Source organism: Phyllostomus hastatus, unplaced genomic scaffold (genome assembly GCF_019186645.2).
Source record: "Phyllostomus hastatus isolate PE091 unplaced genomic scaffold, TTU_PhHast_1.1 phas_scaffold_78, whole genome shotgun sequence".
In the NCBI taxonomy this organism is placed as follows: domain Eukaryota; kingdom Metazoa; phylum Chordata; class Mammalia; order Chiroptera; family Phyllostomidae; genus Phyllostomus; species Phyllostomus hastatus.
Window position 1 is genome coordinate 87485927 of NW_025334041.1, and position 22101 is coordinate 87508027.

The 22101-nt window shown below is 46.5% G+C and overlaps 2 protein-coding genes and 1 pseudogene across 2 annotated transcripts; all 3 read left to right on the plus strand.

Annotated features, from left to right (window-relative positions):
• The first annotated feature begins 149 nt into the window (after positions 1–149).
• CCT7 (chaperonin containing TCP1 subunit 7) lies at positions 150–20953 on the plus strand. Its single transcript, XM_045827159.1, has 12 exons — positions 150–300; positions 7155–7308; positions 7936–8042; positions 12215–12340; positions 13114–13166; positions 13494–13665; positions 16645–16809; positions 17566–17754; positions 18435–18532; positions 18908–19040; positions 19507–19713; positions 20567–20953. The coding sequence occupies exons 1-12, from the start codon at positions 295–297 to the stop codon at positions 20786–20788; spliced, it is 1632 nt and encodes a 543-aa protein (XP_045683115.1). The 5' UTR covers positions 150–294; the 3' UTR covers positions 20789–20953.
• Positions 2715–4261, plus strand: LOC123812115 (annotated as a pseudogene).
• On the plus strand, positions 8418–8746 carry LOC123812116 (protein dpy-30 homolog). The gene is given in 2 exon segments (XM_045828788.1): positions 8418–8514; positions 8517–8746. Coding segments are annotated over 2 exon segments (327 nt in total).
• Positions 20954–22101: the final 1148 nt, after the last annotated feature.

A 22101-nucleotide genomic window follows, 5' to 3' on the forward strand; every position in this document is an offset into this window, starting at 1 on the left:
AAGGACCCTTCATACTCGGTGAGAAAAAGGCCCGACCAAAACTTGGCAAACGTTCGATAACCAACACTTCTCGCTACCGAATCTTCCGAGGCTCCGCCTCTGGCCCTTCTAGCAACTCCAACTCTCTGGTAGCGAACCATAGAGTGGCGGAAGTGGCTCTCCCTCTTCCTCTCCCCGCCCAACGCTGTTCGAACCTTCTGGGGACTTCTCTGGCGCAGGGTGTTGTGGGGTTGCTGGGCGGCCCGGACGCCGAGCTAAGAAGAGGAGTGGCGGGCCACAGAATAAGCTTCCAAGATGATGGTGAGTGGCGTCTCTTGCATCCTTCACCATCCGCCGTCATCCGGTGCTCTTTGGCTTGTGGCTGGCTCCGACTGGCCGCAACATGTCTCATAGGACCCTTCTCTGTTTACTAATTCTGCCCTTGCTCCTATTCCTTATCCATCGGTGGCCACGGCCCGCCATGGCCTCACTCGGCCCAGGCATGGAGCAGGGGCCCTTGGCGAGGGCTATGTTGGAGTTTTGGGGAGGCTCTAGTCGGACCGGCTGAGGACTACAAGTCCCAGGGTGCTTCTGGCAGCGGACCCGGGACAGGGACCCAGTTTTTTAGTCCCCCACAATCGTGACCTGTATTAAAACTAGTGCCGATTTAGCATGTGTAAGCAATTAGTGGCCAGACTTGGAAACCCTGGCTGCCTTGGGAGATGCGGATGTAAAGAAGTGTGTTTTAGAATGACTAGAGCGCAAGGTCTCACCTACGGTCCCTTGGTGTACCGCACTCTCCTGTTGCTGCATGAAGGAAAACAGACCTCTGTGCTCATACTTTCATTCATTCATTCACTTGTTCATTCATTAAGTAAACGCATGCTTAGTGCCAACTGAATGTACCACGTCTGGCTGGTTGGTGGGGTACACTCCCTAGCCAGGAGAATGTGCAGGGCGGATGCATCAGAGCTGTGAAGACCCGGGCTCTAACCCCGACCCTGTCTGCCCCTCCGGATTTGACATTAGATCAGACTTTTCTAGTTAGCCACCTACCTCTGGGTCTCATTAGGGGCGTTGGTGAATCCTGGAGGCTTCCTGTAGCCCTCCTGCCTTCCACACAAGGCATATTTTTCCTTCATCTCATAGCTGCAGGTGCCTTACATGGGTCTTTTTTTTTTTTTTAAGATTTTATTTATTTATTTTTAGAGAGGGAAGGGAGGAGAAAGAGAGAGAGAGAGAAACATAAGTGTGCGGTTACTGGGGGCCATGGCCTGCAACCCAGGAATGTTCCCTGGCTGGGAATCAAACCTGTGATGCTTTGGTTTGCAGCCCGTGCTCTATCCACTGAGCTACGCCAGCCAGGGCCATACATGGGTCTTAAGCCTCGCCAGTGAATTGCTGTCGAACGGGGCCAGCTTTCAAGGCATTGTTTGTTTGTTTGTTTGTTTGTTTGTGGGTTTTCTTCCATTGTATTTTTCAATTACAGTTTACATTCAGTATTTTGCATTAGTGTACAGCATAGAGGTTAGACAACCATACACTCCGCAAAGTGTTCCTCCTGGTATTTCCGTTACCCACCTGGCACAAAGGAGGTGTTTGAGGCCAAACTCCTACTGAGATACTGCTTTCTGTGCATTCGCAGTTCACTCATTCATTTTGGCCTATCAGTCTGAATCAGTTCTCTGCTGTTTTTGTTTGTTTGTTTATTTGTTTCCCTGCTTCCTGCAGCTACTCCCTGTTCTGGTAGATGTCAAACTGACATCTATGAGATGTTTATTCTGCTACCAAATGCCCTATGAATCCAGTTGACCCAAGATAGAAGGAACCTGGCGTTAATCTGTACACCCTCCCCCCTTGTACCTCCAATACTGCCGTTTCAGTCTGTCTTTAGCATTGCCTGTTCTGAAGTCATCTTTATCTTCAGTGCAGAGGCAGCGTAGTAGGACAGTTGAGAGAATGCTGAATGCTGCCTAGTTTGTAACTCAGCTCTGCCACCTACAAGGTGTGTGACTTTGAGCGTGTTTTTTTTTTTTTTAATTATTAATCTTGTTTTTAGTCCTCACCCAAGGACTTTTTTTTCCCCCATTGCCTTTAGAGAGGGAGGAACAGGGAACAAGAGAGAATCGTCATCTGCTTGCCTTTTGTAGGCTCTCCAGCTGGGGATCAAACCCACAACCCAGGCATGTGCCGTGACTGGGAACTGAACCCACAACGTTTTGGTGTATGGTACAGTGCTCCAACCAACTGAGCCACACTGGCCATGGCAACTTTGAGCATGTTACTAAATTTCTGGCCCTCGATCTGTTAGAGGGGATTAGATCAACTAATACGTATGAAGTATCCAGTGTGTAGTAAGCTCTCAGCAAACGTTAGCAGTTCTGCTAGGTTGTTGCTTGCTTCCTTTCCTCCCTGTAATCCATCCTCCTGCCAAGGCAACCATGAAATTTTTGGTTGGCATTCACAGAACTAGGAATCACACCGAGGTTCAGTTTGGTGATAAAACCCTTCACCAGGGCTATAGACCAGCACACTTGTTTTTTTTCCTGAACTGACTTTGCTCTGTTTCTTTGCTGTATTGGCTGTTTATGTGAGTGTGAAACTTCTATCACCAAGGATCCTCATTGCTGTTATCGAATTAGTCTTGGATATTCTAGAAGCCTTCTGTGATTTGAAGAGAGGTAAAAGGGTGCCCCGAAACCTCAGCCCTGTGACTTTGGTACAGCTTGTACGGAATGTTTGTCCTTGCCTTTGGTATTGAGCACTGTAAGCCTTGGAATACAACTACCTGTTGTGGTTTTGTAGAACATCTTGTTTTTAAGGAGGATGAACAGGAAGATCATTAAGCTGAAATTCCCAAGCTTTCTTTGGGTTCTGCAGTTGTTTTTCTACTTGAATAAAATGAATGAGATTACAAAGTAACTCGGAGGCAGAAGCTGGGCTTTCCAAAGCAGTGCCTGCCCCTGGGGAGCTGATAGAAGAGAACTCATCCTGCTTGACCCGGCTTGGCTCACTCTAGCTGTGCCTGCTACCTTTCCCTCCTCGCAGGAAATGGCCTGGCCCAGCCTGCCATTTCTCTAGGGCCTACAAAGCGTAGGGAACTGGGGGACGGTATGGTCAGCTGCTTCCCACCCCTTCCTGCTTTATCCTTAAGAATTCTCAGTGAATCTGCTGTCATGATACTGCCAGTGCTTTTCCAGAAATAAGTCAAGAAGCCAGTGCTATCTTACTTCATTGCTAATATCAAGCACTTTCTGGTATGTATATTTTGAACAGTTGAATTTTCGGCACCAAAAGCTGCTGAATATTGCTTTGTGTGTGGCCAAATCTAGGCACTCCACGAATTGAGATTATTACTATTTCTTTTTTCTTTTTTTTTTAAATTATTTATTTATCTTTAGAGAGGGAAGGGAGGGAGATAGAGAGAGAGAGAAACATCAATGTGCGGTTGCAGGGGGCCGTGGCCTGCAACCCAGGCATGTACCCTGACTGGGAATCAAACCTACGACACTTTGGTTCACAGCCGGCGCTCAATCCACTGAGCTACGCCAGCCAGGGCTGAGATTATTACTATTTCCTTACTTTTGGGAAGCTCATACTTTAAGAAAGGATGGTAGGGGACCAGTGATGCTGCAGACTGGCCTTGGTCACTGGAGAAAGGAGGATCGAGCTCTTAGTGAGGAAACTGGCAAGTTTCTCTAGGGAGTCCCAGTTTCTCTAGGAGAAAGTTTCTCCAGAGAGCCCCAGCAGTGGGCCACTTTTGCTTGAGTTTGATATCTTATAGATGGGAAGATGCAGCATTGTGGTAAAATTGCTGCTGTGGCATTAATTAAACTTCAAAGATCACGTAAACTTGTGTGTCATCAATGGAGCAACTGCAGTGATCATGTTGTTGTGAGGAACACAAGGCGCATTGCATTTTCTGGAAACAAATAAGAACAGAAAGTACAGCTGACACATCCTGGTTACCCAGGTGGATTGAAAGAAGTAACTGCTGCTCACTTCACCAGCAGGGTCCAGGGGGAATTGTAAAAGTAGTTGTTTATGGCATGCTAACAGAAACCTTCACAGAAAAACTGTGATCAGAGGTTGCATTTTTCCACAATGAGGATATACCAAAAGATTTTCTCAAGAATTTAGTGTAAGAGCTTCCACAACCACAGAAAATATCCGAATACCTAGATGAGTACACACGGGAAGAAATAGAGGCTTTCCCGAGAGTGTGGTCTCCACTGAAGATTACCAGCTGTGGAAGAATGAAAACTGCACAAAACCACAATGAGGTGAATTGTAACTTCTTCCTGATAAGTTTCTCCTAACGTATAGGGCCAAGTGAAACACCACTGCATTGGACAAGAAGTATGTTATGGGTGGGGAAAGTTTGTGAAGAAAAGTCAGGAAGGGATCTTCCCTCAACAGGAAATTTTAATAAAATACATTATTTTATAGAATTGCTTGATTGTGTAATTGAATTTGAATTTTATCAGTGGTGATAAGGATAAAGTTGCTTACTTGGCCAACTCGGAAGGAAGAAGGGAAGGAGAGAGAAGGACGGATGGATGGATGGTAGTATAAAAGCTGTGCACAAGAGGAAGTGTAGAGTTACAGGCTCCCCTGTTCGTTATGCCCCTGGTGGCTGCAGTCGAGGAAACCTGGAAGAACTGGGGCTGTGAAGAACTGCTGGCCTGGTGGTAAGAAAGTAGTATGGGTAGAAGTGGCAGGTGGCTCCTGTAGATCGGGGCACAGTTTGGAGGTGAGGAAAGGTCCACAAAAGTGTTGGCTAAGCCTGTTGGAGAGAGAGAAGAACCTGTTCAAGGCAAGAGGAAGGGATTCGAGACTCAAGTTGGTTTTTGATTTAAACCAAGTTTTCACCTGGGGCAGAGTTAAACCGGAGAAGACTTGAGGCAGCCATGAGGAACGATTTAGTTGGGACTGGGAGAAGGTGGGTCCTTTCAGGTAATATGTCTCTCTTGGAAGTTGCAAGGGTCCCAACAGAGTGCTGAGACTATAAAGAAGCCATTTTTTACCTCAAGACTTGGAACACGGCCTGGCTGGTGTAGCTCAGTAGATTGAGTGTGAGCCTGCGAACCAGAGGATTGTAGTTTGATTCCCAGTCAGGGCACATGCCTGGGTTGCAGGCCAGTTCCCAGCAGGGGATGCATGAGAGGCAACCATACATTGATATTTCTCTCCCTCTCTCCTCCCTTTCCCCTTTAAAGATAAATAAATAAAATCTTAAAAAAAAAAGGACTTGGAACACTATCATGAAAAGAGAAGGAATTTCCCCCTCTCCAGTCCATGCCTGGTACTAGATTTAGGGGGTTATCTAATAGGCATTCTTTAAAAAAAAGAAAGAAAAAGTAATGTATGATAGGCTCATTAGGAAAAAGTTGAAACAAAACAGCAAAGATACAACTCAATGTTAGGCCATCCTTACTGACACCCTCACTAGAGTTTGTTGGGTGTCTTTTTAGCCTCTTTTTTTATGCATTTACACATTATATCTTACCTCTTTTTAACTAGTTTCTAGTGATTTTTTTTAAATTTTTGTTTATTTTTTCCTCACTTGAGGACATACAGAAAGGGAGAGAGAGAAACACTGATGCGAAAGAGAAGCATTTACTGGCTGTCTCCCGTATGTACCTGGTCCAGGGATTGCATGTTTCTGGACCCATATCAAACCTGAAACCTAGGCATGTGCCCTGACCAGGAATCAGACAGACCCTCAGCCTTTCCATTATGGGACGATGGTCCAACCAACTGAGCCACACCAGCCAGGGCTCTAGTTGATTTTTTTTTTTTAAACGTAAGTCAGACTGTGCCATTCCTCCACTGCAAGTCTTTCCAGGGCTTCCCTTTATAGAGTAAAATACAAACTCGTTAACACAGTCTACAAGTGAGCATGTGGTTTGTGTTCTGCATGCCTCAGCCTTATTCCAACCTTCTGCTTAGTCACTATCCTCCAGCTTCATTGGCCAAAGGAATTGTCCAGTTAGTATGATGGTGTCATCCTCATAGGTCTCTAGACTTCGTGGTGTGTGAATTCTTGACTCCTTTTAGAGTGGGACAGCCCTGTGCTTTCCTGTGCCATTCCTGCTCAGACACCCAAAGTACCCCTAGGGGTGGACATGGGCAGTAGCTATAAAATTTAAATCATAGCCTAATAGCACACATATAACAAAAGTTTTGAAACAATATTTACCTTAAATATATTGTTTCATACAAACACACAGTTAGTCACAGTCGCTGGGACTGGGGGCTGGGACTGGAGACTGGGTCTGGTTCACGAGCTCATTCCTGAAGGCAGAAGCTTCCATGCAGTATGAAAAACTCTGGCTTGCTCTGCTGGGGAATTGCTGTCTATGCTAATGGTCACTGGGGCAAAGGTATTAAAGCAGGCTCTTTTAAGCAACTATCCTTGTTTTCCAAAGTTTCTAAAGCGAGTCTGCAAATTAAACTTCTGTAGGGATAATGACTTGTTTTGGAGGCCATTGCAAAGTAGGAAGAGAAAAACTTCTCCAGGTATCTGATTGGAGATGAGTCACAGGAATCTTTATGGAGCCAGCGTGAGAAATGGAAATGTGCTGTGTGAATTAAATGTGTTGTCATTTTGTGAGGCAGAACAAAGGTGCTGTTTGCTTCTCTGCCTGACTACTTCCCTACACTCCAGCTGAACATTGACAAAGCTGTCTGCCTAGGAATCTCCAGGACAGCCCCTGAAGCTATTGGCACCTGGGGTTTTGCATCAGTGCCCCATCTTCTTCTCTAGGATTAAGCTGTAATGCAGATAAGTGGATGTTTTGCTAGAGGGTGAACACTGAGCATGGCCTGCTGCTTACTCCTTTTCCTTGACCTAATTCTTCAACACAGAATGGGGTCAGAAGTTGAAAAGGCTATGTTCATTCACTTGGGCACTAGAGAACACATTACTATTTGATTTGTTCTTTTAAACAAAATCATTGTTTTTCAAACCATTTTCTAGCACATATACTAAGTTTGCTGTGGTCTTGGCACTGTCTCTGGAGATAGAAGTTGTTTAAGGAATGGATCTGGTGGACAGTGGGGGAATGCAATTTAAAAAGACTTCCAGATATTCCTGTTAGAGGGGAGATGGAGCATTTTTCCTCACCCTTCCTACTTGAGGCTCATTGTAATAGGTGGTTTTTCTTTTCTAGCCCACACCAGTTATCTTGTTGAAAGAAGGGACTGATAGTTCCCAAGGCATTCCCCAGCTTGTAAGTAACATCAGTGCCTGCCAGGTGATTGCAGAGGCTGTGAGAACCACCCTGGGCCCCCGTGGCATGGACAAGCTCATTGTGGATGGCCGAGGTAAGTCTGCAGGATTCCCCAGGCCAGTGTTGCAGGACAGGAGGCTTCTGGGGAATACTGGGCCAGCAGAAGTTTGCATCAGAAAACTCACTGTTTTTCTGAGCTTTGAGAGATTTCTCACTATGAAATGGCTCCATTGCATGCTTGGTCTTGAATGCTGAGCCCTGTGGGAATACATAGGGGAAGCTGGGCTCAGGAGGCAGTTGATTCGTAGAGATACAGCCTAGAAACAGGACGTACGTAGAACCATCTGGCTTTGCCTGTGGTCACTGCCATTGTATAATGTTGTCAAGACAAAGAATAAGTTCCCTTTTATTTTTTAGCATATTAATTAACATGGGAGAGACTAGAGTATTAATTATGTTAATACTTAAATGATTACTCATTCTCATTTTAAAAAATACTATCTATATCCACTTGAGGCATGCCAAATGCTGCTCAAGGAAAAGTAGGGGCTCATAATCTTTGGACCCTTTATAAACAGAACTCTATGAAAAGATCAGTTTATTCCCGCTGTGATGACCTCTGCCCCATCCCAGTAAAGGGTGCATGGACTCCCAGTCCAACTAGAAGACAGAATTTAAGAAAGGGTCTTTAAATTTTCACTTTGTGTTCATTCCTTTTAAGGAAAAGCCACAATTTCTAATGATGGGGCCACAATTCTGAAACTCCTTGATGTTGTCCACCCTGCCGCAAAGACTTTAGTGGACATCGCCAAATCCCAAGATGCCGAGGTGAGGAAATCAAGCAGACGTGTTTCAATGGAGGTGGAAACACATGCCTGCTTGCTTCTTCATGCTGCTTTCCAAAAGTTGTTGATTTTAATATCTAAAATTATAATTTCAAAAGTAATATGTGCTTGTAAAAATATGTAGAAGCAATTAATTTTTAAAAATTTGTACCATTCCACTGCTTATAGCTGAGATCTTAGGACCAGTTGGTGTCATTCATACGCGTTTCTAAGGAAATAAATTTAACCTTACAAGATCTGGGATCACTGATGGTGGAACTGGTTTTTGCTGGGAGTTGGCCGCACGCTGCAGGGCACTTAGGAATGCATGGCTCAGGTGCGGACTGGTGTCCAGGCACTGTGACTTGCAGGGTCTGCCATGCAGCCAGAGATGCTGGAGGGAAGGATGCAGGTTGCTGCAAATCCTCACTCTGAGTATGGTCTCACAGATAATGTTGAGAGGATAGTAGAAAGGAGAATAATGCATAAAAGTAATCAAAACAGAAAGTGGGTCTCCAGTCTTTGCCACTTCATGCCTACCTGGATCAGACAGTTGTGCTTGTCTTATTAGAGGGACTTGCTGTGCTTGCAAAGGGAAGACCATCAAATCCCAGTGAATTTCTAGCATATTTTTTACAAAACAGGGCACTGTTTGAAGATCAAAACAGACTTAATGGGAAGAACAGAAAATTTTGGTTTCTACTCTAGATTTACGTAATTAAGAGGCAGCTTTCATTGGCATGATTTTCTCCCCTTTTTGCCAGTGTAATAGCCTTCAGGGCAACAGTTTGTTCCTGCAGGTGCAGAAGAAAACATTTTCCTTCTTTTGGTTTAGGTACCATACTTATTTAATGAGTGTATTAGAGGCAGTTTTTTTTCTCAGATTATCTTTAACTTTGTTTTGAAATTTTCTTAAAGGTTTTATTTATTTTTGTTTTTTAAAATATTTATTTTTTAGAGAGGGGAAAGGAAGGAGAGAAACATCACTGTGTGGTTGCATGACCCAGGCATGTGCCCTGACTGGGAACTGAACCAGTGACCCTTTGGTTTGCAGGCTGGCACTCAATCTACTGAGCCACACCAGCCTTACTTATTTTTAGGGGGAGTGAGGGACAGAGAGAGGGAGAGAAACATTCATGTGCAAGAAAAACACACCCCCACTGGGGTCCCCAACCTAGGCATGTGCCCTGGCCAGAATTGAACCAATGACCTTTTGGTTTACAGGATGATGCCCAACCCACTGAGCCACACCACTCAAGGCTTTCTTTAACTTTGTTTTTAAAATGATCTTCAAAATAAACTGTTAAACATCAAAAACAATAAAAGGTCTGGAAACCCTAAGTTTTCTGGTTTCCCTTTTTTTAATGGTAGTAAAATAAACGTAATAAAATTCACCATTTTAACAGAAACCATTTCTAATATTGGAGTCTTGATAATAAGTGTTGAGAGAAACATGTTTATGTTTTAGAGTATTGCAGATATGTCCTAAAGTTATGTGAAAAGGCTTATTACGACCCAGTAGCCTATAAAACAGTGTGACTTTTCTAAAATTAAAGTGAAAAGAGTCTGGATTTGACCTGGTAATGTTTTCAACAAGTGAATAATAGCTTCTGGACAGGAGTTTGGCTGCTGAAACCCTTGGTCACAGTAACCCTTTTTCTCCATTGAGAATTCTCTACTTTACACAATGGATATATGAGATCTGTCCAGAAAATGTCCAGTCATTGTTAATATAACAAGAATGGTTTGCATAACATCGATGTAATCTGGCCCCCAAGGAGAGTGTACTGGAATGCACGTGTGTGAACAGTGATGACTTCACTGTACTAGTCAGTGGGGGCCGTATATGCCTTGAGTGAGCGTGTGTACTGTGTGGCTGTCACATTCAAAATGAGCAAGTAGAGCAACAAATCTGCATCAGATTTTGCGTTAAGCTTGAACATTCCTCTGCAGAAACTATTTGGACGTTTCAGAAGGCTTTCAGGGATGATGCAGTGAGTGCAGCACAAATAAGAGTGTGTCACCAATGCTTAAAAAATGATGGAGAATCTGTTGAAAGTTACCCATGGTCTGGAAGGCCTGCAACAAGCAGAACACTTGAGAGTGTTGAATGTGTACGGGCTGCAGTCAACAAAGATTAATGCCAGACAATGAGAGAACTAGAAGCTGGCCTGGGGATTCCCAAAACTACTGTGTCTGAGATTTTGACAGAGGATCTTGGCATGAAACATTTTGTAGAAAAATTCATTCCACAGCTCTGCTACAAGAGCAGAAGGAACATCGTGCTGCAGTTGCTAATGACTTGATTCAAACCACTACCAATAAACCAGATTTACTTGAGAAGGTCATAACCAGAGATGAACTGTGCGTCTACAGCTGTGATCCGAAAACAAATGCCCAGGTGTCCCAACAGAAGTCAGTCACCCTGTGCTCCATGCCCGAAGAAGGCACCACAAAGTTGCAGTGGCCTCTAGACCACGTTAACTGTGGTTTTTGATTGGGAAGGTGTTGTCCATCACGAGTATGCCCCTCCAGGCCAAACAATAAAGAGTGATGCTGCAGTGTTCTTCGTTGGTTGAGAGATGCGATAAAATGAAAACGTCTGCAGCTATGGGCAGCTTGTGATCGGCAGCTTTATCACGACAATGTGCCCACTCGTGCATCACGTCTCATGCAGAGTTTTTGGTGAAACATCAAATCACCCAGGTGACTCAGTTTGCCTACAGCCCAGATTTAGCATCCTGCAACTTCTGGCTTTTTCCAAAACTATGAGTATCACCTTTGAAAGGGAGAGATTTCAGACCATCAGTGAGATTCAGGAAAATATGACAGGGCAGCTGATGGTGATTCCAACAAAGAATTTTGCACTGTTTTGAACAGTAGAAGAGATGCTGAGAAAACTGAGTTCCCAAAGTGCCTACTTTGAAGGGGATTGAGGGGTCATTGTCCTATGTACAGTTTTTCTTATATCTACTTCAATAAATGTCTCTCTCTTTCATATTACATGGCTGGAGACTTTTGGACAGACCTTGTAAGTAAATTGCAACTAAATTTTTCCAAATCTGATGTTAGTCAGTTTTCTTATGAGCTCTTATTCTTTTTCTCCCTCATTAAAAATAGAGTTTAGATGTCATTGTAGAAAATTAACATGTAAGGAAGATTAGCAGACTAGTAATCCGCTTATTCTGAACAGTGTTTAATATATAAAGAACTTTGGTTGGTCCTAGAAGATTAGTTTTAGAGGAACTTGGCTAGAAAATATTTTTTTTTGACCTCGGCTGGTGTGGCTCAGTTGATTGAGCACTACTAGCCTGTGAACCGAAAGGTCACCAGTTTGATTCCCTGTCAGGGCACATGCCTGGGTTGCAGGCCAGGTCCCTAGTTGGGGGCATCACATTGATGTTTCTCTCCCTTTCTCCCCCCCTTCTCCTCTCTCTAAAAATAAAGTCTTTAAAAAAAGAAGATTTTTAAAAATTCCCATAGCACTTTGTACTCCTTAAAGAATATTTTTATTGCCCTGGCTGGTGTGGCTCAGTGGTTTGAGTGCCGGCCTGTGAACCAAAAAGTTGCTATTTCAATTCCTAGTCAGGGCACATGCCTGGGTTGCCAGCCAGGTACTCGGCTTGGGACATGTGAGAGGCAATCAATTGATGTATCTCTTGCACATCAATGTTTTTCTCCCTCTCTTTTTTTCTCCCTCTCTTATTTTCTCCCTTCCCTTCTCTCTAAAAATAAATAAATAAAATCCCTTAAAAAAAAGAAAAAGAATATATTATGCCTTTGCTGCCGTGGTTATTTGCGACATGTAACTATTATATTATAAGCATGACTGCAGCTGTCTTATTCATTACAGTGCCTTGTATGTACTAAGTACGTTCTCAGATAATTTGCACATGTGATTTCATATCCCAAGGAAATTTAACCATCCAAGTCAATCCCCTTTGGGGAATGGGCCTGGCTGGGGAATTAATTTTGCAGCTCAGGACCATTCGATGGGATGGACACCTAACTACCATCACCCTCCTTCTGCTTGTTACGGCACCTGTGCTTCCATATTAAAGCTTCACACCCATTTCAGTAGTGCCCAGCTTAAACGGGTAGATTGCCTGAAAATGGGGTTTGGAGGATTTATCCCTAAACGTGAAAAAACATGAACGTCCTGTCTTCCTCTTCCAGGTCGGTGATGGCACCACCTCAGTGACCCTGTTGGCTGCAGAGTTTTTGAAGCAAGTGAAACCCTATGTGGAGGAGGGTTTGCACCCCCAAATCATCATCCGAGCTTTCCGCACTGCCACCCAGTTGGTATGTGAGAACCACCTAACTTGGCCTTGTGCCTAGGCACCTTTATATTTCTCTTAGGGTAATTCTTTGGGGTGTAGAGAGACTGGGAAGAGAGTGCCTTGGACATTTTCTGAATTCCATTCCCTGGGAGCCTCAGTTCTATAGTTCAGTAGCTATTTGATGGTCTATCATGTAGATAAATCATGGGCTGTTCGTAAGTAAGAGCTATTTTTGTTTTTTTCAAGTACTTCACAATACAATTTGAGACGTGGATTTTATTGACCTTGACCTTCATTCTGTCACCTGGAGCAAGTTAGTTCCTCTAGGCCTTCCTTTCTTCCTTTACTATCTGTTTCAGCGTGGTGACATTCAATGAGATATGTAAGAAGTAAGATATGTGTGTATCATGTTATATAACATCTAATTAATACCTAAAGTGCTAGAAGTTATTATGGATGTTTTTCATAAGCCAGAAGGTTTATCTTAACCTAGTGTCAGCTCGTTTTCACTGATTTGTTTTAGTGTGTTACCTGCATATCCAGGGCTAAATCCTGGAAGTATGCTTATGATTCTTCAGAACTATATACCTAGTCTACATTTCAGATTATGGTAGTTTTCTGAACTATAGAGATCTACATTTTTCTGGGCAGCTCCAAGACTTAAAGATGTTGTTTCAGCTGTAGAATAGAAATGCTTAAGATGTGGGAGTAAACAAATTAGGGACTAGGAGGAGGTTGGGATCCACTTCTCCAGTTGGTGGCATGATGGACTTACTCAACTTCTGTTCTTGGCAGGCAGTTAACAAGATCAAAGAGATCGCTGTGACTGTGAAGAGGGAAGATAAAGTGTAAGTCTGTGGTGGGCTTTGTCAGAAGCTGGGCTTTCTTTGGGCAAATTGGATGCAGGAGCATGTTGTAATTTCTATATGGGCCTGGACTTTTGGCTCTTGCTAGACCCTTGGCTGTGCCCCAGCCCACACTGCACAGAAGAGGCCGGAGGACTCTAGGTTAAAAGTGGCCTGACTGCACTCACTGTCTGTCACTGGTAACATGCCCTGAAGAGGCAGAAGAAGTTGGTGAGGGCCAAGTGTAGGGGCTAGAATGGAAGCTACCTCCACAGTGCAGTAGAAGCAGGGGTTTCAAGGCCTGATGCAGGTCTCACTCTTGTGTCCCAGGGAGCAGAGGAAGCTGCTGGAAAAATGTGCCATGACTGCTCTGAGCTCGAAGCTGATCTCCCAGCAGAAAGCCTTCTTCGCTAAGATGGTGGTGGATGCGGTGGTGATGCTCGATGATTTGCTGCAGCTTAAAATGATTGGCATCAAGAAGGTGCAAGGTGGAGCCCTAGAGGTAATCCTGCTACGGCCTCCCTAGGAGGCTCCTGCTTTCACTTTCACCCTTCAGACAGCATGGTACTGGAGGAGGGTAACTTTACCAGGGTGCAGGAACACTTGCAGGGCTGGAAGGCAGGCTGGGCTGGGTTCTGCATGGTTCCATGATTGGCTGTGACTGCAGATACAGTATGTAACCTCTGTGAACCTATATTTCCTTCTTAGAATGAAGACTGAAGTGGCCGAGTTCCAGAATCCCAGTGTTAATGTGGGCGGGAGTACGGCTAGATCTGATAAATTATCTGTGACCCTCTCAGTGAATGATTCTGAGCAGTACTTTTTAATCCGTTCTTCTCCAGTAGAGATAGCCACACTGTCCCTTTTATTCGGTTAGTTTGAATAGAAGGTACATAGTTCAAACTGTATTGAAGGACCTAAAGGAAAAAATATACGTCCCCTATACTACTTCTGCCCCAGATTCAACCACTGTTGTGTGTCCTTCCAGAATAATCTCTGCTTCTGTAAACACATGTAAATACAGCTTTCTTAAATACAATGTTTGCTTATCATACATAGTTTTCTGTTAACTTGCTTTTGTCCATTTAACAACATTTTCAGAATCTGATCCATATCAGCACGTGTAGCTCCTAACTCAGTGCTGCCCTGTAGAGCTTTGTGTGACGGTGAGGCTGTCAAACACCTGCACTGTCCAGTATGGTAGCCACTGGCCAGGTGTGACTACTAAACACTTGAAATGCAGTTAGTGCAACTGAGGATCTGAAATTTTTAATTTAATTTGCACTTACTTAACTTGAAATAAGCAAAATAAGCAACATGTGGCCAGTGTCTGCTGTAGTGCATGGCATAACTGTAGCTCATGCTTTTTCAACACAGTAGTGTCTGTCTGGAAACCTTCTTTGGTGTTGGTGTCTCCATGCTGCTTTGGACCCTTTCCAGTCTCTGGCCCGCCCACTTGAAGTGATTTGGACAGGGCAAGGCCTGCTGGACATGTTATAGCCTAGCCCTTCTCTTTTTGTTCTTTGACATTTCCCCTTGCAAGTCATGCTTGCTCTCTGTCCTTCTCTCTCCTCTTCCTCCTAACTGTCACGGCACTGCCAGTGAGCTGAGGGCCTTTCTGTGGAATAAAGCCATGAGGAGTCTGCAAGCTGGCTGAGCCATTCCCGTCTGTGGCCCCCAGTACCACACTCATTTTGCAGCCCATTCTCTACATTGTGGCTTGCTGACCTTTTCTTTACCCACTGTATTGCTAGCAGTGTTTTGTCTTCCCCCTTGGCCTTCCTGCTTCCGTAAATGCTTGAGATTAGATTGGCATTCACTAAACTAGACATCAGAACTAATAATCTCACCTTATGAGAAAGCCAGGAGCTTTAAGCCATACTTGTGTTTTCCTCAGACATTCCCACATTTCTTAAATGCATGTAAACACTAACAAAACCTAACATAATTCAGTGAATGAGAGCCTTGACCGGGGAGGCTCCGTTGGTTGGACATCATCCTGCAAAGCAAAGGGTTGCTGGTCTGCGTCCCGGTCAGGGCACACGCCTGGGTTACAGGTCTCTGGTCAGGGCGCGTGTGAGAGGCAACCAGAGTTTCTGTCTCACATCGATGTTTCTCTCCCTCTCTCTCCCCCTCTCTAAAAACAAATAAAATCATTAAAAAAATAGGATTCAGTGAATGATGGTAGTAATTATTTACTTATTCTCAGGATTTAACTGAACTGCATGATCTATATCTTCAGCTTTCACCTGTCCCCCAGGCCTCATGCTTTTGTATCTAACTGCTGCTGAACCCCTTAGCTTATCCCCCAAAGCCACAGTGTTTTCTGTATTCCTTGATGGAGTCGGTGTTGTACCATTTATTCAGCCGTGTGAGCAGAAGTCTAGGGTCCTCCTTGAAAACCTTTCCATCTCCTCACAGCCTTTCAGTCTTGTTTTTGGCCACCATTTTACTATTTAAGCTGTCTCTCTCACTCCCAACGCTGTTGCCCTGGCAGAGGCCACCCTTCCTCTAGTCTTGTTGCAGGGTGAAGTTCCCCTATTTACTGCCCTGCGTGTAAAGCCTTTTGGGGCTCAGCACCGCCTATAGGATAAGAGCCAGGCCTTACTAGAGCCTATAACATTCTCCTAAACCGGTCTCTAATTTCTGCTTTACATTCCAGCAACTGCAAATGCTTTTTTATTCCCTGATCCCACTGCACTGTCTCCACCTCTTGGCCACATGTCTGTCTTCCATTTTTCTGTCTAATTTCTGGTCAGTCATCTGAATTCAGCTCAGGCCTCATCCTATTAAAGGAAGCTATGGATTTAAATGATGCAAGAATCTGTTTGCTGATAGGCTGCAGTATTATAGGTCAGGATTGTAGATTAGCCCTGGCAGAGGACATTCAGGAGTGGGAAGTGACTTGGTCATGTCGTAAGAAAGAGATCTGAGATGTTATCTAGGTTTCTTTACAGCGCTGAAGTCAGTCCCTGGTGCAGCATGCTTTCTGTTATAGCCTACTATTAAATCCAACCCACGGGAAGCTCTGTTGTGGGACAAGAGGTAGAAATTAATGTTCTGAGGGATCGAATTGTAGGAAGCCACAGTAACATGTTGGGAACTGTTCAGGAAATTTCTGACACTTGGGATCTTTCACCTTGTCTCCTGGGAAGAGGAAACATCAACGCTGCAGCACACGCACCTGTGTGTGCACCTGTGTGTACAGTGGTAGTGCAGGGAGGAGGGGGTATGTGTAGGTGTGAGCAACACAAGATGGGGGGTTTGGGATTGAAGGGGAAGGCACGAGACAGCCTGTGCTATATTTTGCATTTTCCCCAGCTTTTACAATTACGGGAAGATTTCATCACAACAGTGAAATAAAGACAGTTAACCTTTGCAGGGTCACAGGAGTGGGTGTGCACTGGTCCAGCACACCACCAATTTGCTTTCCTTTCATTCCGGGGCCGAACCGCTTAATTTTTTCTCTTTTTTTGAACAGGACTCCCAGCTGGTAGCTGGTGTTGCATTCAAGAAGACTTTCTCTTACGCAGGGTTTGAAATGCAACCCAAAAAGTACCGTAACCCAAAGATTGCTCTTTTAAATGTTGAGCTCGAGCTGAAAGCGGAAAAAGATAATGCGGAAATCAGAGTCCACACGGTTGAGGTAGGCCCCAGCAGCTGGCAGTGGCGTGGAAATGGACAGCTTTCTGGGCCAGGGCCTTGGGTCTCGTGATTGTCTTGGCTTCAAGCTTCTGTGGGCCCCTTTATCCTTCTGTCACAGTAAATACCAATATCTAAATACTGAGGCCACTTCTTTTCTGTGCTCTTTGAGAGTGACCTGGACTTGAGGAGATTTGGGAAGGGCAGACCTGCTGAAATATTACCCTCTAGCCGCAGAGACGGGGCTCTCTAGCTACATGGAGAGCCCAGTATTTGATCCCTCTGGTTTGAGCAGACGGGGCTCCTTCCTGTTTAGCCTGGGTCCCCTGCTGCGGGGAGAAGTGTGCACCCATCGATGATAGAAGCAGTGCTCACTCCAGGCAGCAGTGTCACCCAGCTAAAAGCAGGTACTCCTGGGAAGTGTATCCCCAGCACAGCGTGACCTTTGGGGAAAGGGGTCTTGCCATTGGGAACTGCATGGATGAAGGCCTCAGAGGAGGCCAGAACCAGTCCAGACTGAACCATTTCTTACATGTCGGCAATGCCAGCTCTGGAGTAGCCTCTAGTCCTGGGGCTACTTTCTGCTTTTGTGGTTGAAAGTTTTAGGTGGTTCCTGACAGGGTCCTTTTTTATTTGGACTGAGGAGAGGCTATTCTCTTTATCCCTATTAATTCCCAAGTAAATTAGCACGGGAGATGTATTTTCACCCACCATATATGCTAACCTCCACTCCAGAGCATCCTCATCCTTGTCTCTTCAGGATTATCAGGCCATTGTTGATGCTGAGTGGAACATTCTGTATGACAAGTTAGAGAAGATCCATCATTCTGGAGCCAAAGTTGTCTTGTCCAAGCTCCCCATTGGGGATGTGGCCACCCAGTACTTTGCTGACAGGGACATGTTCTGTGCTGGCCGAGTGCCGGAGGAGGATCTGAAGAGGACGATGATGGTAACCCAACTTTCGCAGGCTGCTGCTTGGCTTTCATGGCCCTGGGTGGGGACGGTTATTTACCTGTGGTGGGCAGGAGTGCACCTTCGTGGCCCTAGGGGGTCGGTTATTTACCTCTGGTAGGCAGGAGTATGCTGTCAGGGTGGCATGTGAGTCCAGGCCTGTCATCTTGTTGCCGTAAAGCATTGCAGTCCCAGTGTGCATGCGCTCGGATACAAGTGTTAGTCTAACCAAAACAGGTCAGGGAATCTGATGTGTGAGGGAACCTAGCAGTAACGCTGTGATCAGCTGAATGCACTCACGTGTTGATGCTTCCAGCCAGGTTTTCTTTCTTCTGCAGTGTCTCACCAAAGACACCTAAGTCTAAAGCACTGATCCTGACTTCATTTGTTGGGCCCAAAGCACCCTAGTTTGGTGGAAGAGTGTTGGGGAAACCACTGGGTCCCCATTTCCTTTTAACTAGGTCTGCTTGTCCTTCACATGCCTTAGTTCTGTTTTGTTTCAGAAAGGGTAAGGGTCATCTGGAGATCAGGGGCGGGAGTGGGTCATGCAGTGCTCAGGGCTCTGGGGCACCGTGGCAGAGTCCAGCATGGGAGTTGGCTCTGACCCTAGGTGACAGGAAGCTTACTGGGCTGTGTGAGCCTTCACTGTTGGGGATCTTGCCCTCTTATGCTCCGCAGGCTTGCGGCGGCTCCATCCAGACCAGTGTGAATGCTCTGTCAGCAGACGTGCTGGGCCACTGCCAGGTCTTTGAAGAAGCCCAGATTGGAGGCGAGAGGTGAGCCGCAGACCTGGGCTGCATTGTAGCTGAGCTCACGAGGCTTGCCTGCGTGTGGCCTCCTGCCATCCCGTGGGTGTGGAATACAGCATGTGCTACTCTTTTTTTGATGTCTTACCTCTTGGGGCATAAAGAGCTCAGGTGTAGTGTATTTTGGGGGGATGATCACATTGGGTCCAAAGTGTGACTCCACAGTCTTTTGTGTCCCAGTGGTACAGCTCCAGACATTGCCAAGTTGTCTTGAAGGGTGGGCTTGGGGAACCTCAGTGGGACAGAAAGGAGCAGCTGCTGTGTGTTGGGAGGTTTGATGAGGTCAGTGCCCAGCAGGCTGGCAGTGGACAGGACTTGAACTGTATGATTTGACCCTGCACATAGGTACAATTTCTTCACCGGCTGCCCCAAGGCCAAGACATGCACCATCATCCTCCGTGGCGGTGCCGAGCAGTTTATGGAGGAGACAGAGCGGTCCCTGCATGACGCCATCATGATTGTCAGGAGGGCCATCAAGGTACTGGGCTGGTGGCTTCCTGCCTGACAGCCCATTCTCCCTCCCAAGCTAGTGAGACCCTGGGTTAGCATGATGAGTCCTTCCCTGGGCGGCATCCAGACCCTGATTTGCCTCACACATCATAGAGGAAAAGCCTCAGTCTCTCAAAATAAGTCATGCTGCCTTAAGGCCAAGACTCGTTCTTATGAGCAAACTGGAGCTGAGGTAGCCAGCCACCCCAGGAACTGTGCCAGTGTCCGCAGGCTGCAGGCCACCTTGAAGATGGTCAGAAGCCATCAAGTTCACTGAAGTTGGGACATGCTAAACAAGGGTCACGTGTAGACTTCCTGGGGCTTGGGGTAGGGGAGGTCATGAGGAACCACTCCCTGGGCTGGGGGTCCTGTTGGCTGAGTGGCCCAGTTTCTCCATGGCTGGAGCTTGGCCCATGGGGACCACTTGGGTTGAGAAACAGGTCTGGTCTCTACAGAACGATTCCGTGGTGGCTGGCGGTGGGGCCATTGAGATGGAGCTCTCCAAGTACTTGCGGGATTACTCAAGGACCATTCCTGGGAAACAGCAGTTGTTGATTGGAGCATACGCCAAGGCCTTGGAAATTATCCCCCGCCAGCTGTGTGACAACGCGGGCTTTGATGCTACAAACATCCTCAACAAGCTGCGGGCTCGGCATGCCCAGGTGGGTGCTTGCTTTGGGGGGGGCTCCAGGGATGTGGGTGGATGGAGCTAGATTCTGGGTGTGTGCTCAGCCCAGGTAACAGTGCTGGAACTAAACTCAGTACCAACTAACTGCTGCCTGTGAGGGTGGAGGCAGAGCCATGGTGCCAGGACTGGAGGCCCCTGGGCTTCTTCAGCCCCCCTCCCAGGGGTGTGGTCTCCTCCCAGTGCGGTGGGAGGAAGCGGAGCAGCCCCGAGGCCCGGCCCCGACGCGCATGCTGGTGAAGCACTCCAGAGTCCTGCTGTCCCCAGTCCTGCTGTGGCTGCACCACCTCCGAGTGTTACCTCTGAGGACTTCATTTCCTCATTTGTTATTTAGCAAATATTTAAGTGCTGGGCACTCTGACAGCAGTAGTGCCCAGCGAGTGACTGTGCGTCTGACTTGTATTAGAACTTTGCGCAAATCTCATTACCTCTGTGTCTCCGTTCCTCATCTAGTGGAGACCGGTGGAAACGGTAGATGATACAGTAAGAAAAGGGTTGCTGCTCTTAAGAAGCATGGTTTGATATATGCAGTCCTCAGGTGGGACTGAGATGAGGCCTCCCTGAAACAGCAGCTGGCCTGGGAGCAGGCCATAGCTCTGTATGATCGGCGTGTCCGAGGTTCCAAGAGGGTGGTGGGCAGGGGCAGGGGTGGGAGAGGTAGACTTCCAGGTTCCTGTTTTGATGCTGGAGGCTGATGCCATCTTCCTCAGGGGAGTACCGGCAAATTCAGGGAGTCAGGGTTCCTAGTGTTCCCCGTCTTTTGGAGGGAGAATGTGCAGGGAAAAATTTGAAAGCAGTTCCGTGATGCCTCCCACCTTCTGATCTTTCAGGGGGGCATGTGGTACGGAGTAGACATCAACAACGAGGACATTGCTGACAACTTCGAGGCCTTCGTGTGGGAGCCAGCTATGGTTCGGATCAATGCCCTGACTGCAGCCTCTGAAGCTGCGTGCCTCATCGTGTCCGTGGATGAGACCATCAAGAACCCTCGCTCAACGGTGGATGCACCCCCAGCTGCTGGCCGGGGCCGAGGTCGTGGCCGCCTCCACTGAGAGGCACCCCACCTCCCACACAAGTGGTTGGCGGGCTGGCTGCAGGGTGCCCTTACGCTCTCTGTCTTGTCTTAGTTAATTGGTATTACAAGGAAGGCGTAGTGATTGGCCCATTCTGTTCTAACTGTAATTGCGGGTTATTTAAATAAACCTTAAGGCTTCGAATTCACTTTGCGATTACTTGGGGACAGGAATGTTACTTACAAATGTGTTTGACTGCAGCTCAGGATTTTAGTTTTATAAGTACTCACCCAAAAGGTGGAAAGATTACCTCCATCCTTCAGACTGTCTTCAGTAGCCTCGATGGTGGTTCCAGCAGAGTGCAGGTCACACTGCCTGCAGGAAGCTCCAGCTGAGCAGCCCCTGTCCTGAAGTGTCACTGTGATATCCGAGTCCCAGAAGCAGCTGGGAGATGTGGAGTTCCTTCCTTTTCCTCTGAATGTGTCTTAGCCCTGGCCCCACCAGGCACTGCTCCCAGGGTTCCCCTGGGTTTGAGTAAATGTGTTTCATGACCTGTGTGCCCCTTCTACCTCTGTGTTCTTTTGGTCTGTTTGTCGGGATCCTGACGTGAGGACTCTCAGAGGAATGTCTTAGAGAGGCCATATCCTCTTTAAGCTGAAGTGACTCAGAAGCCCATTGTGGGTGTGGCTGAAGGAGCGCCCACCTGGTCCCATTTTGCTCTCTTCTGACCCGTGCAGGTTTGGATGGGCCGGCACAGACCAACTCAGGGTCAGGGTCAGGCTGTACTGGATAACTGAGAGCTAGGGGAAAGCACTCAGGTCATACTGAGCTGCTGGAGATTGTGCTGCTTGATACTGGGGAGGAATTTTTTTTTTTTAATTTCTGAGTCCAACCATTCCTGGTTAGATGGATGCAAGTGGAATGGGGTAGCAGACAGGTTACCTTGGAATCCCTCCTCACTTGATGGTCTTTGGGTAAACTAGTTTTTCCTGAGTCTCAGTTGTCCTGAATGTGTAATGGACACAAGAACAGGTGGTTCAGAGCTGTGGGGATAAATGCTCATCTGCTTGTCTGATGCTGGAGCCATACGCAGTTTAAGCCTAAACACCTGTTTTTCTGATTTTTAGTATTTCAAGACCCGAGTAATCAAATAGATGGGAGAACCCCATTTGGCAAAATAGGGACGTTGAAGCCAGACTGTGTTGGGCAACTTGGTCTCTCCCAGGCCAAAGCCTGGTCGGCTGGCCTGAGCCTCCCGAGGAGCTGGTTGGGGCCGTGAGGGACTGGGCAGTGCCTGCTGCGCCTGCGCTGGGGCTGCCCTCAGATGGCTGAGTGCCAGGAATGGCCCCGAG